The sequence below is a fragment of the Peromyscus californicus genome, unplaced genomic scaffold, assembly GCF_007827085.1.
Source record: "Peromyscus californicus insignis strain IS unplaced genomic scaffold, ASM782708v3 Scaffold_21__1_contigs__length_65335640, whole genome shotgun sequence".
NCBI classification, from domain to species: Eukaryota; Metazoa; Chordata; class Mammalia; order Rodentia; family Cricetidae; genus Peromyscus; species Peromyscus californicus.
This window is the reverse complement of record NW_026294514.1, coordinates 27,383,164-27,399,974: the sequence shown is the minus strand read 5'-3', so window position 1 is coordinate 27,399,974 and position 16,811 is coordinate 27,383,164. Positions and strand designations below refer to the sequence as shown.

Here is a 16,811-nt window from a genome sequence, read left to right as displayed (position 1 = left end):
TCCCAGGGGTGACGACCAGTCCTGACCTGGGTCAGCTAGGCGCTATGGGATGAGAGAGGGACACAGCATTTCCTGGTGGTGGTCGCATAAACTTAGAAGACAGTTGTGACAGAACTTAAGGAGGACATGCACCCTCCCTCCTGCCCGTCACAGGCTACCACGCAAGCAATTGCTACCATTTCCGGATCATTTACATGTGGGTTCATTCAGTCTTCACAGAAGCCCCAGAAGGCAGACACTCACACCATTCCCCATTTTGCAGACGCAAACAAGCCAGGCTCAGAAAGGTTATCTGCCCAGTGCCACGTGCTCAGCAGACAGCCGAGCCGGGATACAAACGCTGACTTGTCCAGCCATCCCATCTCCCATAGGCTTAGCTCCTCTGTACCCCGTTTCCCAGAGCCCCCAGTGCATGTGCCTAACGTCAGCCCGCATCTGGTGGGTCTCCCCTCAGCTGAGCCTACTTATTCTCATCCCCACATAATGGTGGCTACTGAGGAAAGTCTTTTCTAAAATTAGCATGACTAATGATGACATGAACAGTTCCTCTTTCAGTCACTGCCGAGGATTTCCTCATGGCCCTCCTCACCACATCTTCGGCTTATGGAGGTATGGACTCCTCCTCCGGGTCCCTCCTTCCTGCAGGCTTGGAGGCACCTCAAAATAACACCTACACATTTGCCCCGTTTCCTGCTTGTACCCCTGCTCCACTCTGAAGGTTAGCGGTGTCTCCCCTCAAGGGACTGCACTGATTGTTTCCCAGACCACAGAGCAGCAGGGTCTGGACATCCTATTCCGGGCACACCCTACTGCTCTGCAAATTTGGAAAGTTGATTCTAACGCAATCTGGAAATGCAGACAAAAGAAAGCCCCATAGAACCACTGAATTCTTAATTTTTTTTTTTTTTTAAAGATTTTACTGTGGGGGTTGGAGATTTAGCTCAGTGGCAGAGCGCTTGCCTAGCAAGCGTAAGGCCCTGGGTTCGGTCCTCAGCTCTGGGGGAAAAAAAAAAAAAGATTTTACTGTGTATGGGTGTTTTGCCTGCATGTATATCTGTGCACTGTGTTTGTGTCCGGTGTCCTCAGAAGTGGGTGTTAAAGCCTCTGGAAGTGTAGTTATGGGCAGTTGTGTACCACCATGTGGGTGCTGGGAACTGAGCATGGATTCTCTGCAAGAGTAGTCAGCGCTCTAAACAGCTGAGCCATCTCTACAGCCCAGAACCACTTAATTCTAAGCGTGGTGTAGTAGTGCATACCTGTAACTGAGCATGGGACTGGGGTAGTATGGCTGGCTGCAAACTTTGAAGCAATCCTGGGACATAGCAAGATCCTACCTTTTTTTTTTTTTTTTTTTTTTTAAGGTTTTTCGAGACAGGGTTTCTTTCTCTGTGTAGCTTTGCACCTTTCCTGGAACTCACTTTGTAGACCAGGCTGGCCTCGAATTCATAGAGATCCACCTGCCTCTGCCTCCCGAGTGCTGGGATCAAAGGTGTGTGCCACCACCGCAAGATCCTATCTTAACCCCTAATAATCTCCTCCCCACAAAAAAAAAGAATGATGAAGAAGCTCCCCAAAATCAAAATTAAGGGATTTAAAAAACTCCCAAATCCCAAGTCTAGAAATACTCAGACTCTCATGTTGTGATACTGTGATTATTGGCATTCTGATCCCAGGAATTCTGATTCTAGTTCCTCATGGAAACTCCCGTTTTGCCACTTTCTCGGGCCATTTTTATGACTCTGGGCATAACAATTTCAGATGCTAAAAGTAGATTTTAAAATCCTTTCTCTAAATGGAGCTACATGATCCCCAGGAATGTTGTGAAGAAAACTAAAAACCCAAACCAAAGCAAATGCATGCACACACACGCACATGCACACACGCACATGCACTACACACGCCAAGTGCCAGGGCACAGCCCCCAAATCTAGTGACTAGGGGGTGTACAGATCAGTGGTGGAGCATGTTTAGCATTCCTGAGGCTCGATCTCCAGTGCCAACCAAATGACAAACAGACCAAACAAAATAACACCTCTCATCCCCTCCCAGGATCCAGATACAAATGACAATGATAGACAGTTGCAAACCTTGGCCTGTCCACACTTGTAAAGACAGCACCTAGGAGGCTAGAGGGTCACAGGAAACCAGCCTGGGATACACAGGGCGGCCGTCCTACCAAGCTAACCAGCTAAACAAACAAAAACTGACACTCATTACTTAATGCTTTTTACACAGTATTGGTTTGAGCACTATCTAGACTCTGTTCTTCAGCCTCCGGGGCTTTTATAGCTCTATTTTAGAGACTGTGAATGGAGCCCTGGGCCTGAAGTTTTGGGGAGTAGCCGAGGTGGTCTGAGGAGGGAGGGAGGGTGAATTGCACAATGTCTTCTCTGAAGCTCAGAAATTCCTAGGCTTAGGCCCTCCCAGCAATCTGGCCACGGGCCTCCACTCCCATCCTGAGATCACTGTCCCATAAATTGCGGTTTGAGGTCCTGCCCGATAGACGGACAGACCCTCGGAAGCTTGTCTTCGGGTTTCTTCCCTGCTGCTGACTGCTGCGGAGCAGTGATGATTGTTATCACTTTTGCCAGGGCCCCTTAAAGGAAGGGACAAAGAGAAGGAGGAGAGTTGGCTGGGAAAAGTCGCTGGAGGTCTGTGGCTGGCAGTTGGGTCAAATTTCACAGCCGAGGGCTTTGGGGGCCCGTAGTGAGAGGCAGAGGCAAGGGCCAGATTGACCTACAGAGTTGAACTTTGCAAGGGACAGAACAATCTACCTAGAGTTGTGGAGAGTTGGGTGATAGGCAGGACAGGGCACACGGAGGAAAGTTAGACGTCCGGGGCATGCTTTTACCCTTGAACCTGCCAGGGAGCCCTATGTGCTGACCTCTGCCCTGCGGCCAGGTGCGCGCTCTTCCTGCACCAGTTCCCGCACTCCCCGCTTTTCCGGCTCCTTAGGCTCCAGCGTCTTACTCGGCGCTTGTCTCTGGCTCCCCTACCCTGCCTACACTTATCTGCGCCCCTAATCCTCTTTTCCCACCCGGCCCATCCCAATTCTTCAGTCCTCCAACTCTTTCCTCACTCAGCACGAACTCAGGGGCTTCTCCAGCCCGTTTCCCTATCCTTCTGCTCCGGTTTAGAACCGCCTAGTCCAAGCCACCCTAGAACCCCCGGTGTCCCTTCCGCATCCCCTCTCCCAGCGTGCCCGCCTTCCCGAGCCTTGCACGGATCGGAGCCGGGGCACTAACCCGATTCGGAAGAGCAGTCGCTGGCTGCGCGTCATGAGCAGGCCGTGGAAGCCCCGCCGCGCTTGGCAGCCGCGGGGACCCAGGAGCAGCACGAAGGCGAAGAACAGAAGCCCGCAGCCGGAGACCCACAGCCAGGGCGCCGGCCAGCTCTGCCAAGCCATGCTGGGGGGTCGGGACCGGGGGCGGGGCTGAGCGTTGCTAGGCGACGGTCCCCGCCCCGGCCCTCACGCGCGGAGAGGCGGGACTCCCGGCACCTGCGCGCTAGGGGGCGCGGACACTTGGCTCCTCCCATTACTTCGCATTCTGACCCGCCCCCTCGCCAGCTGTGGCCTGGCACGCGCTGCAAATCCCTAGTTTAAAGACAGACTGGATCCTCCCCTATCTGGTGAGTCTGGAGGCGGAGCTCGAGCCGGCTTAACCGTGTGCTAATCAGGGTCCACAGAGGCTAAGAATCCTGCGAGAGGACACAAGCCAGACCACCCTCTTCCCTTGCAGGGGACTCCGGGAGAGGCCTTGGTGTGGTCCTCCTGGTGATGAGAAACGTTAGACTCTTTATCAACTGGAAGGAACCCGGGAGTTCATTGCATCTTCTTCCGTTCATTTATTCATACACTAAATTAAAGGCATTGTGCCAGGCTTTGAGGTAGTCAAAAGGCACGTAGAGGTCAGAGATGGGTCAACGGATAAAGACACTTGGTGCCAAGCCTGACTGACCTGAGTTTGAACCCTTGGGCCCACTTGAAAGGAGAGAACCACTCCCCCTAGTTGTCTGCTAACCTTCCCAGAAGTACCATGGTACTTGAGCCCACACAAATACACAGTATCCAGGCTGGGCAGTAGTTTGGTGGGGTAGCATGTGCCCGACCCTGGGTTTAATGCCCAACAGGGAGGGTGGGATCATTCCTGGAGCCTACTCTATGGAATACGGTGACAAGACTAAGTCGGCAGACAAATAATTGCATGTATATGTATGTGCGTATGTGCTCACAAACATGTAGAGAGATGTGATGAGAAACTGTGGGACTGACAAGGAAGCAAATGGGGGAATCAATGATACGGGGCACAGAGGACACACTTAGATGGGGAAGGCACGTGACACTTCACCCGTGTCTCAAAGATGAAGAGGCCACAGTCCACAGAGACTTCATCAAGGTTATGCAGCCATGGCTGGCAGAGCCAGGTCTACACATCCTCAGGTCCATGCCCGACCTGATTTCCACATCGTTGTCTCCTCACCCTGTTCCGACGGCCTTCCTAATGACTTCTAGAAGCTGTTCTGGTCAGCGGGGTGGAGGTGGGCGTGAGGAGCAGGTGTGGTGTAATGTACAAATGGAGCCAGGGCTGGGCTGTCTGGATTCGGTCCTGCCTAGCCCTCTAGCCCTCTGCAGGAAGGGAAGGAAATCCTGCAAAGCTCCCTATCAAGCTCCCCATCACTCCCACTGGGAGACAGGCAGAGGAAAGCAGGTGAGGCAATACTCTGTTTTTCTCCCTGCTTCCTGTGCTCAGCCTGAGAACCCCAGATAACCAGACCCCCACATCACGTTTTCCATCGCCCTCTGTGGGAGTCAGTCCCAGTGCCCACTGTGCAACTGGGGGTTCCTGGGTACAGTCCATACACTCATTAACAAATTCGTAGATAATAAACTCAAGGCGTTGTTTATGGACTCCTTGGAGTCATGGCAAGGCTGGGGATAGGGAGTGAAGGGGAATGTCTGTGCAAACTCATGCAGGCTCCGGGAGCCATCCTCTCCTACTCTGGACTGTTTGGGAAGATATTCCACGATTGCTCCAAATCGGCTGTGGTTCTCTCTCCTGCCCATGAGAATCTGCTGTTCTGGCAAGCTAGATGCTATTCACGCCTTTCCTGCATTCGGCCCGGCCATGTCTAGCTACTCGTGGTTTCTAGAACTCACCATATTGTTTTGCGCTCCCACGCTTTTGTATGCGCTATGTTTTCTGCCTGGAGTGCCATTCATTCTTTGTTCCATAGACTCCGATCTCACGTGCTTTCCTGAACAAGCACACACTTGTGCATACAAGTGCCCTTCGGTACAATACTAAAGCCATACCTTTCCACTTGCTGACTCTGTCAGGCTGTACTCTCAGGCTTCTCTGTCCTTCTTCAGAGTGGAAACTATAATTTAATGTCTTCATCTGCAGCTTGCCAGCGTCTGGCATATTAAATACTTACTAAATGTTCTTTGAAATGTCACAGTCCCATCACAGCCCACAGGGCCTCTGTTTGATAGCTGAGCCCGCCTTCAACCTCCCCCAATGGCATTCTTCCCCCCATCACTTTGCAACAGCTCCTTGGTCCCTCAGATGTACCAAGGTCATTACCACCTCAGACCCTATGAAGTCAATCTCTGTTGTCAACTATGTGAGTTCTGGAACCACCTGGGAGGTGGACCTCTTTGCCTGTGGGGGATTGTTTTCATTAGGTTAATTGAGGTGAGATGACCTGACCTCTCCGGGCGCATGTGGGTGGTTGGCATCATTCCCCGGGCTTCAATCCTAACTGTAGAAAAAGGAGAACAGGCGTTCATCACCCTCTGCTTCCTGGTTATGGATGCAATATGACCAGCCGCTTGCAGGTTTCTGCGATCTTAACTTCCTTGCCATGATGGCCTGTTCTCTTCAACTGTGAGTTAAAATGACACCCCTCCTTTTTAGGACTCAGTTTGGTGGTACACTGTTTTGATCCCAGCCCTCAGAAGGTAGAGACAGGCAGATCTCTGTGAGTTCGAGGCCAGCTTGGTCTCTATAGTGAGTGCCAGGCCAAGCCAGAGCTACATAGTTCAGACCTTGTCTCAGAACCAAAATAAAACCTTTCTCCCTTGAGCTGCTTTTCTTGGGGCGTCTTTATCACAGCGACAGGAAAAGAAACCAAGACAGGCCTTTTGCACGCACTCCTTCCATTTGGAAGCTGAGACGTAATCCACATCTTGAGCAGAGGGGTGGCTACATCCCATCCACCAGGGCTCCCAACTACACCTGGGTGGAGAGGATGCTATAGCATCTCGAAGTAGATGCTTCAGGTCCTGATGAAGTCCTGCAATGCCTAGGACAAGTCCACCACAAAGACTTGTGGTTTTTTTTTGTTTGTTTTTGGTTTTCGAGACAGGGTTTCTCTGTGTAGCTTTGCGCCGTTCCTGGATCTCGCTCTGTAGACCAGGCTGGCCTCGAACTCACAAAGATCCGCCTGCCTCTGCCTCCCGAGTGCTGGGATTAAAGGCGTGCGCCACCACCGCCCGGCCACCACAAAGACTTGTATGCCCCAACATGACTGTAACACAAAGCCTGAGAATGGGGCATCTACAAATGTAAACTCACTGTTAGGGTGTAAGGTATGCAGAACAATAGTAGTCCTCCCAGAGGCCTCTGCTGCCCCCCCCCCAACACTCTATTATACCACTTACATTATTGTGGTGGTCCCAATGAGAATGGTCCCATAGGCTCATACGTGTGAATGTTTGGCCCCCAGCTGGTGGTACTGTTTGGGAAGGATTAGGAGGTGTGGCCTTGTTGGAGGAGAAGTGTCACTGGGGTCGGCTTTGAGGATTCAAAAGCCCAACATGCAAGCTCTCAGTTATTGCTCCAGCCCCATGCCTGCCTGCCTGCTGCCATGCTCTCCACCATGATGATCATGGACTGACCCTCTGAAACTGTAAGATAAATGCTTTTGTTCTATAAGTTGCCTTGGTCATGGTGTCTCTTCACAGCAATAGAAAAGTGACCAAGATAATTACTCATCTATTTCCATCACCTTCAAAGCACTTTTCACAATTGGACATTGTCTTGTGATTCCCACTGCCATGCCCTTTGGGACATAAGCCCCATGAGTTGGTGGTATGTATAACGCGGGCCCAGAGAAAGCATTAAGTTAAGCATTTGCTGAATGAATGAATGAATGAATGAATGAATGAATGATAGAAGCAAATAATGGCTGAATGACAATTTATTGCTGCAGAGCACTGAGACAGTCTGGAGACCAGAACTCTCCTGTCCTGACCAGTAGGTTTGGTCCCTGCAGGACAGTTGTCTCCCATACAGAACAATCCACATCAGGAAGCTGCAGGAGAGCTGTCTCTGAGGCACTCATACACCCGGGCCTTCAGCCACACAATCCTTCCTCCTCGAGCAGCTCAGAGGTACTGCCAAGGCTAAAGTTTGCCTCTGTGACTCTCCAAGAGAAGCCCATTAATAATCTAAAGCACAGCCATGTGTGATGGTGCACGCCTGTAAGTTCAGCAACGGAAAGGCTGAGGCAAGAGGTTCGTGAGTTCAAGGCCAGTCTGGGCTACAAAGTGAGACCCTGTCTCAAAAGCAAACAAATGCATGCCCCAAACAGCAACAACCGAAGACAGCTAGGCATGGTAACCCCTGTAATTCCGGCACTAGTAAGTCTGAAGCAGGATTGTGAACTCACAGGCTAGCTGTGAATTCAAGGCTAGTCAGTCTACACAGCAAGACCCTGTCTCAAAATGAAAAACAAACAAACAAACAAAAACAAAACAAAAAAACAAACAAACTGGGTCATGGTGACACACACCTTTAATCCCAGCACTTGGGAGGCAGAGGCAGGTGGATCTCCATGAGTTTGAGGCTAGCCTGGTCTACAGAGTGAGTTCCAGGACAGTTAAGGCTAAACAGAGAAACTCTTCCTCTGAAAAACCAAAAATAAATAAAACAAACAAACAAACAAATAAATAAATTTAAAAAACAGATAAAACCCAAACCACCAAACAGGGCTGGAGATATGGCTTAGTGGTTAAGAGCACTGGTTGTTCTTCTAGAGGACCAAAGTTTGAGTCCCAGCACCCACATGGCAGCTCATTCTGTAACTGGAGTCTGTAACTCCAGTCCCAGGAGACCCAACGCCCCCTTCCAGCCTCCCTAGACACTAGGCCTGAAAGTGGTGCACAGACATAGATGCAGGCAGAAAACTCATACACATAAAAACACCACACACACACACACACACACACACACACACAAAAGGCAACCTTTCTTCCAGGTTCCAGGGGTAGAGGCAGATGTTCTCATGTCCATTCCTTATTCCAGTGGCCAGCCAAAGCTGTGTCCCTTGGAAAGGCAGCCTGACTTCACCTTTGCATTCTGGCTCAAGCTGGACGCCTGGTGCACAGCTGACTTACAGGATATCATGGATTTGTGATGATCATGATAATGATAATGTCAGTAACACCATCGTGGAGGAGCTATAGTAGATGGAGCTGTTTCAGTGTTAAAGAATAGAGATATCAGCGGGCAGAGTGGCACACCCTTTCATCCCAGCACTCAAGGAAGCAGAGACAGATCTCTGAGTTTGAGGCCAGCCTGGTCTACAAGAGTGAGTTCCAGGACAGCCAGAGTTACACAGAGAAACCCTGTCTCAAAAACAAAACAAAAGAATATTTGTCTAAGTTTGGGTTTTCATTGCTGTGAAGAGACACCATGACCACAGCAACTCTTATAAACAAAACATTTCATGGGGTGGCTTGCTTACAGTTTCAGAGGTTCAGTCCATTATGATCATGAAGGGGAGCATGGTGGCATGCAGGTAGATGTGGTGATGGAACTGAGAGTCCTACATCTTGCAGGCAACAGGAAGTCAACTGACTGTCACACTGAGGGAAACTTGAACAAAAGAGAGCTCAAAGCCTGCCCCCACAGCCACACACTTCCTCCAACAAGGCCACACCTCCTAATAATGCCACTCCCTTCGGGGGCCATTTTCTTTCAAGCCACCACAATACCTTATGGGACCAGGTGGCAAAGTCGATTTTGTTTAGAAATGTTGACCCAATGCAAAAGTGGTGGCTGGACACCCTGGCCAGCCCCACTGTCACCTTGTCATCACGGGCTCACTGTGCCCATAGTGACCTTCCCGCTGAGCTGCCACTGTGCTGCATATTCTGGAAACGCAGTTTGCTTGGAGAGACTTCCCTGCCGCGTCTCACCTGCCCTGTCTTGACGTAGTCTGCCTCGTGTTTCCTATTCTTTCCTGTCCATCCACAGACCTGCCTTCTGAAGGGGAACCTTCTGCCCTTTCCTAGCTCCGGGTTGGGTATGGCTGTGCTATTCCTGATCAGCACAAAGGTTTTGACTTGCTCCCTTTCCAAGCTGGTTCCATTCGCCCCTTCTTAGGCAAGCTGGTGGTCCAGATGCCAGCAGACCACCATGCTAATACTAAACTTGGTACAGATACCTAGTCAGGAAAACACACTAAGGCCAGAACTGCTGAACTCGAGCTATTCTCCTGTCTCAGCCTCCTGAGCAGCTGGGACTACAGGTATGCACCATCAGACCTGGCTTTTAAGCATCTATTTTATTCTTTTTGTCTGGTTTCTGCCCCTAGGTCACCAACTATCATGGCTCATTTAGCATCTTAGCTCAGCAGTTCTGGAGCGATAGGGAGCCTATGATCCATTCTGGGAGCTCAAAAAACACAGACTGCTGCCACCTTCTGTTCTGACATTCACACACAGTAGGTCCACTGGGCCCAGCACCCGGTATTTTGCACTGGTGATGCAGAACTCAGCCTTAGCCTCGTCCCTAACCTCAGTTTCAAGGTTTCCTGCTCATAGGTCACGACTTTCATTGATCTGGACCACTCCGACTCCGAAAACCTCAACTCTGGTGTCCTCTTCCCTGGCCCCTCATCCCAGTACAATGTCCTCCAGCTCCTCAGATCATCCAATCCCTCCCAGCCCTTCAACCCACTTTTCAGACTGTATCTCTTCCCTCCCAACATTTTGTTGTTGTTGTTGTTGTTGTTGTTCAGTACTGGGGATGGAACCCCAAACCCGGTACTTGCTAAGCAAGCACTCTGCCACTGAGCCACACCCACACCCTCCTTATCTGGTCTGAGGTTCGGCCCCTTGAAACATCCACCCCTATTCCATTCAGCCTTAGCCTATCAGCTTCCTGACCCACAGTTACAAACCTAGTTTCCCGCTTCCCGTGGCATGGTATAGGAAAACGCTGTCTCCTGCAAACCAGGGCTACTTTGAGTCACGCCTCATGGGAACCCCAATATCAGTGTTTGGTGGTACTTGCATCTTGCTGCGGTCCTATCTTGATGAGGGCCTTTCGTATTCCGCATTAGAAAGACACACTTGTACCCCACATCATACAAAAGCATCAGCATGTGCCTGTCATTCCCAGTGTAGCACGTCGTTCTATTAATGGTTTGCTCATATTCTGAGTTCATCCCCTCCCAGCCCAGATGCCCCTGGAGGAGTACAACAAGGCTGATAACCAGCAGAAGCCAATGGGACGCCGAGATTCCAGCGCCTGCGCCCAAACACGCACAGAATGACGGAAGTGGGAAGGGGATGATAAGGAGAGAAGTACAGATATCATGGGCCTCAAAAACGGGGTTCGCCACCTGACCCGAGGGGAAGCAGTGAGCTAGAGAATGAGGGACTGGCTGCCTTTGTCCCCTGGTCTAGTTAGCGTTCTATTGCTGCCATAAACATCATGATCGGAAGCAACATGGGGACAAGAGGGTTTATTTCATCTGATCACTTATAGTCCATCACTGAAGGAGGTCAGGGCAGCAACTCAAGACAGGAACTTGAAGCAGAAGGTGTGGAGGAGGACTGCTTACTGGCTTGCTCCCCATGGCTTGTTCAACCTGCTTCCTTATACCTGGCCTGGGCCATCAGCCCTGGGGTGGCATTACCTATAGTGAGCTGGGCCCTTCCATGTCAATTATTAATAAAGAAAATGGGGGGCTGGAGAGATGGCTCAGCAATTAAGAGCACTGGCTGCTCTTCAAAGGGCTAGGGTTCAATTTCCAGCAGCCACATGGCAGCTCACTACTGTCTGTAAGTCCAGTTCCAGGAGATCTGACACCTTTACACCAATGCACATAAAATTAAATTAAATTAAAAAAAAAAAGAAAAGAAAAGAAAAGAAAATGCCTTATGGCCAGGTGGTGGTGGCGGCGGCGGCGGCGGCGGCGGCGGCGGCAGCGGCGGCGGCGGCGGTGGTGGCGCACGCCTTTAATCCCAGCACTCGGGAGGCAGAGCCAGGCAGATCTCTGTGAGTTTGAGCCAGCCTGGGCTACAGAGCGAGATCCAAGACAGGCACCAAAACTACACAGAGAAACCCTGTCTGGAAAAAAAACAAAATAAAAACCAAACAATAAAAAAGAAAGAAAGAAAGAAAAGAAAAGAAAAGAAAAGAAAAGAAAAGAAAAGAAAAGAAAAGAAAAGAAAAAGAAAATGCCGTATAGACCTGCCTAAAAGAAAATCTGATGAGGCATTTTCGCACTTGAGGTCTCCTCTTCCTAGATGACCCTAGTTTGTGTCAAGCTGATAAAACAACAACACAACACAACACAACACAATACAACACAACATAACACAAGAAAAACTCAACCACATCCCTTCTCTCTATAGCATCTGCTGGCTGGGATGTAAGGATGCCAGGTTTTCAGGATGTTGATCTGCTCTCCTCTCAGACTGCTGGCTCTCTGAATCAAAGCACAGTTCTCACGAGTCTAGTCCTGTCTCCTCTCAGTGACCTTGGCAGGCACTGGCCAGTGTTGAGCTCCAGTACTCCCACCACAGTCTCACCACCCACAACCGTCCTTCTGGGGGTTAGGGATTTAGCTCAGTGGTAGAGCGCCTGCCTAGCAAGTGCAAGGTCCTGGGTTCGGTCCTCAGCTCCTAGAAAAAAACAAAAAACAAAAAACAAAAAAACACAACTGTCCTTCTGAACCTCAGGCCCCAACTTCATTCCTTTGCCTTCAGCAAATGTCCTTCAAGAACACCAGTTCTGTGGCCACTCAGCCCTCTACATGTGGGCTGTTTACACAGGATTCCTCAGAGGAGTGCCGTGACCCTCTCGCTCATATGTTTGAACAGTGGCCACCACTTTTCTCACTCGAGGAGCAAATTCAAATTAAAATTTCCCTCAAGCTTTCTGCTGCCCACTCCAGGCTCCTCATGTGGCACTCCCTCCCACCCCCAGCCCCAGCACTCTGACCATGGCCACACTGAGGGTCCATCCTGAAGCCTAAGCCAAGGTGGACGTGTTTTGTGAAGACCTGTGCAGCAAGGAAAGGCATTTGATTATGACCCCGTCCTCCTCCACCTCTTCATACAGACAGAAAACCTGCTTGGGGGCTATTTTCCCAAGAAGATCTCAGAGCTGGATGCATTCTTCAAGGAGCCAGCTCTCAATGAAGCCAATCTGAGCAATCTGACATCTGACATCCCAGTACCTGATCCAGTCAAGGAGAAAGAAAAGGATGAGAAGAAACAGGGAGATGAAGACAAAGGTCTTCCCTGTGGCCCAGGGAACTGCAGTGAGAAGATTGTGGTCCCCTTGCAGCACCTAAAGCCTGAGATCAAGGATTCCATCGAGCAACTCAATCCCTTCACTACCTGGTTTGTAACGACAGCTACCTCGAGAGAGGATGGGAATAATTTTGGAGTGGCTGTCCAGGAGAAGGTGTTTGAGCTGATGACCAGCCTTCATACAAGCTGCAGGGCTTCCACACTCAAATCTTAAAGTACTTCTCGGAGAGGGGTGATGGCAGTGACCAAAACAGCCAAACGGCCCCACATGGGTGATTATTGGCCGCTGTGCATGAGCTGGATGAGACAGAGTACCAGGACATCCGGCTGATGGTCATGGAGATCCCTAAGGTTTATGCTGTGTTATATGACATCAGCCTGAAGAACTTCAAGACGCTCAAGAAGCTCCATGGAGAAACAAAGGGAATGGTCTATTGAGCCCCCTCTCTCGTTCTCTGATGGGCACAATAGAGGCCTTCCTGCCTTCACCAGGAACTCTAGTCCGGACTCAGTCTTCTTCCTGCTGGGGTTTCTCCCTTACTCTGCCTCCCAAACACAATAAATATATGATTGCTCGCCAAAATCAAAAACAAAAACAAAAAATTCCCTCAAAAGTTTAGTACAGTAGTGCATGTATTGTAACACCCAGGAAGCTGAGGCAGGAGGATCTCAAAGTTCAAGGCTATACCCTATATAAAACAACAACAATACGCCCCCCGGGGGCGGGGGAGGGGAGTAGTTCACTGGTAGAGCCTAGCATATACTAGGCCTTAGATTCAATATCTAGTGCTATATACATACATGCACACATTAATTCATCAATTAAAAACAGGGCTTTGGAGATGGCTCAGCATGTGTATACACATAAAGATGGCTCAGCATGTGCACATGAGCGTGTGCACACACGTGAACATACCTTCATACCACACAGATACACAAAATAAGAAAGAAAAAAATTCTAATGTCAAGCTAGGGGCATAGCCCAGTGGGAAGAGCATATGCTCAGTATGAGCAAGGCCCTAGACTCTGTCCCCAGAAAAACAAACGAGAGAGAGAGAGAGAGAGAGAGAGAGAGAGAGAGAGAGAGAGAGAGAGAGAGAGAGAGAGACAGGCTAATTCTGTTCAATGGGGTCTTCCCTAAAGGCATAATTTGAAAGGCCTGTAAAGACTGAAGGCCACAGAGGCTCAGGAGAGGATGAGGCGAGGCTCTCATCAACCCAGAGGTTCCTCAGCTGGAGGTTCAGCCAAGCCTCTGAAGAACTTCAGAAAGATGTTCATCATGAAAATGTGTGACTGTGGAACCTAAGCCAGAGAAAGGGACCCTATCTCAACTGGGAATAGACCATTCATGAATTACTAGACTTGGTCAGTGTTAATTTCCTGGACTTCACGCTAATTTTATAGTTAAGAAAAATGTGGAAGTTTTAGAAAAGAGAATGACAGGTACAGGATCTCCTGTACTTTTTTAAAAATATTCTGTAAACCTGAGATTATCTCAAAACAAAGAGTTAAAAAAAAAGTGGAACACACACAAATAGAATTGAGTTCACAAGCCGGGCGGTGGTGGCGCACCCCTTTAATCCCAGCACTCAGGAAGCAGAGGCAGGCGAATCTCTGTGAGTTCGAGGTTAGCCTGGTCTACAGAGTGAGTTCCGGGACAGCCAGGATTGTTACAGAGAAATCCTGTCTCAAAAAAAAAAAAAAAAAAAAAAAAAGAAAAGAAAGAAAGAAAGAAAAAGCAAAAAAGAATTGTGTTCACATGTTGAAATAGGTTTGGCTTTTCTTTTCTTTCTTTTTTTTTTTGAACATGGCATGGCAGATTCTATTGGCTGATTAATGCCCTTCTCTAACCACTCCCCATTTTTCCCTTGTTAACTTATATTTTGCCCAGTCTCCTTCCAACAGCTCAGGCTTTAGCTCTTCTCCAGCCCTGGTGGGTGGGTCTTGATTAGTCTAAGCCAATTGGTACCCTGCCAACGATTGGTTAGACCCAGGACCATGATGCAATTCCTGCCATGAGATAATAATAGCAAATATTTATATAGCACACAGCATGTGCCAGGCACTGTTCTCAGCACTTTAAATAGAAAAAAACCCTGGCTCTCACTTGACCCTATCAATCAAATACCGAGAGATCAATTCAGTGACTCCAGGTCACACAGCTGATGAGAGGATGAGAGAGACAGGATGAGGACTTTCTTTAAAAGTTTTCATTGTTCTTAAAAGGGATCTAATGAGGCTGCAGTGTTTGTGTTCCTAATCAAACCCAGGGTTCTTTGTATACTAGCCATGCTCTCTACACCGAGATGCATCCTGTTCCTACTGGGAGCTTTTTGTTGTTGTTTGTTTAAGACAGGCTCTCATGTGGTCCAGGCTGACCTCTTGATTTGCACCTGGGACTGACACTGAACTCCTGATCTCCCTGCCTCCCCTTTCCTGAGAGCTGGGACTACACGTGCTCACCACCTAGCTCAGCTCTGCTTTCTCAAATGTCCCTTTTCTTTCTATAAAGAAGCCACCTTTGGGGTTGGGGGATTTAGCTCAGTAGTAGAGCACTTGCCTAGCAAACGCAAGGCCCTGGGTTCGGTCCTCAGCTGGGGGGGGGGGGGTTGCTGGGAATTGAACTCGGGACCTCTGGAAGAGCAGTCAGTGCTCTTAACCTCTGAGCCATCTCTCCAGCCCCCTTACTTTGGTTCTTATGCCTTTAAATTCGCCAATGACCTTCTACCATGCGATGCATCTTGATTATTTTATTAGAACAGAAATCTTTCTACTTTTCCCTTTCATTTTACTCTCTGCTCATGATCTGGACATTGCTGTCACCTCTCCATTCCAACAGGCTGTGTCCCTTGAAGGTCAAACCCACTCGTCGACGTTCAGTCCTTGTCCTGAGCCCCCAGGGCAGCAACTGAGGCAGGGGAACGTGCCTCCTCCCCTCCTTGTCCTGCCCTGGCGGTCTACCGTGGCTCTCTCCTCTCACACGTATGACCAAGGGCCTCGGCCTCCCAAGTCTGGGATGGGTTACAGGTGCAGGCTGCCACGCCTGGCCGACCCTTCTCTGTCCAGTTCTTGCTTTCCCAGATTTCAAGCACTGCCCACATGCTCTTTGCTCCAAGGAGATATGTCCAGGGACCCCCTGGTGAGTGGCCAATCTCAGTGCCCACTTTCCTGCTGGTCACCTCCATGTAGATGCTCCAGGGGCCTTTCCACATTATTTGTCCAAGGCTGACCTCAGCATGCTCATATCTCACCTCACTTGCTTCTTCAATGTCCTTGTGACGCTTAATGTTGACTTTGTCAACGCAAAGGGCTGAAAATTTATTAGGAGCTGAACCTCTGGCCGAGTCTGTGAGGGAGTTCCTGCACTGTGCTAGGAGAAGATGGAAGTGCCATTCCAGGAACTGCGGCCGGAGGCGGAAAGAAAAAGAGAAAGCAAGGACTGGACATGGTAGTATACGCCTTTAATCCCAGCACTTGAGAGGTGAAAGCAGGTGAACCATTGTGAGTTTGAGGCCAGCCTAGGTCTACACAGGAAGTTCCATGCCAGCCAAAGCTGCATGGTGAGGCCTTGTTTCAGAGAGAGAGAGAGAGAGAGAGAGAGAGAGAGCGAGAGAGCACTAAGTCCAACTGTTCATCTCATCTCTCTCTGCTTCTTGTTTCCTGGTTATGCGTGCAGTGCGACCCCATGTTCCTGCCGCCATGCTGTCCCTGCCATGTTGGGCTGTACCCTCAAACTGAGAGCCGGAATACATCTTCCTCAAGTTACTTTTTGTCAGCGATTTTGTCACAGTTATCAGAGATGTGGCTAATACTGACCCCATCCTGGGAAATGTCTAAGTCACTTTTCTATTGCTGTGAGGAGACAGCATGGCTAAGGTAACTTATAGAAGAAAGAGCTCATTGGGACCCAATGCCAGGAGCTGAGAGTCCATGACCCTCATGGTGGGGAGCATGGCAGCAGGCAGGCAGACTGGTGCCGAGGCAGTGGCTGAGAGCTCACATCCTTATCAGCAAGTAGGAGGCAAAGACACTGGGAATGGCGTGGGCTTTTGAAACCTCAAAGCCCGCCCCCAGTGACGCACCTCCTCCAAGGCCACACCCCCTAATCCTTCCCAAACAGTTCCATCAACTGGTAACCAAACATGCAAATATATGAGCCTGTAGGGGCTGCTTTCATTCAAACTGCCACGCGCATCATCCTCCTGTTTGTCCCATGAACAGGATTTATAAGGCCACACATGTCAGAGTCTTGGCT

General features: G+C 49.7%; 1 protein-coding gene and 1 pseudogene across 2 annotated transcripts in view; one reads left to right on the top strand and one right to left on the bottom strand.

The window, feature by feature from the left end:
* The window catches only part of Pnkd (PNKD metallo-beta-lactamase domain containing), a 74,889-nt gene that overhangs the window by 22,272 nt on the left and 35,806 nt on the right, over positions 1 to 16,811 (bottom strand). The window contains exon 1 of one of the 2 annotated variants that reach the window (XM_052749844.1): positions 3,246 to 3,460. The exons of the other annotated variant lie outside the window; for it this stretch is intronic. Coding sequence (XP_052605804.1) covers positions 3,246 to 3,406 — 161 coding nt within the window. The 5' untranslated portion in view covers positions 3,407 to 3,460. Of the gene's footprint in view, positions 1 to 3,245; positions 3,461 to 16,811 lie in introns of those variants that run through there. 2 annotated transcript variants of the gene reach the window in all.
* Positions 12,244 to 13,416, top strand: LOC128117672 (proteasome activator complex subunit 1-like; annotated as a pseudogene).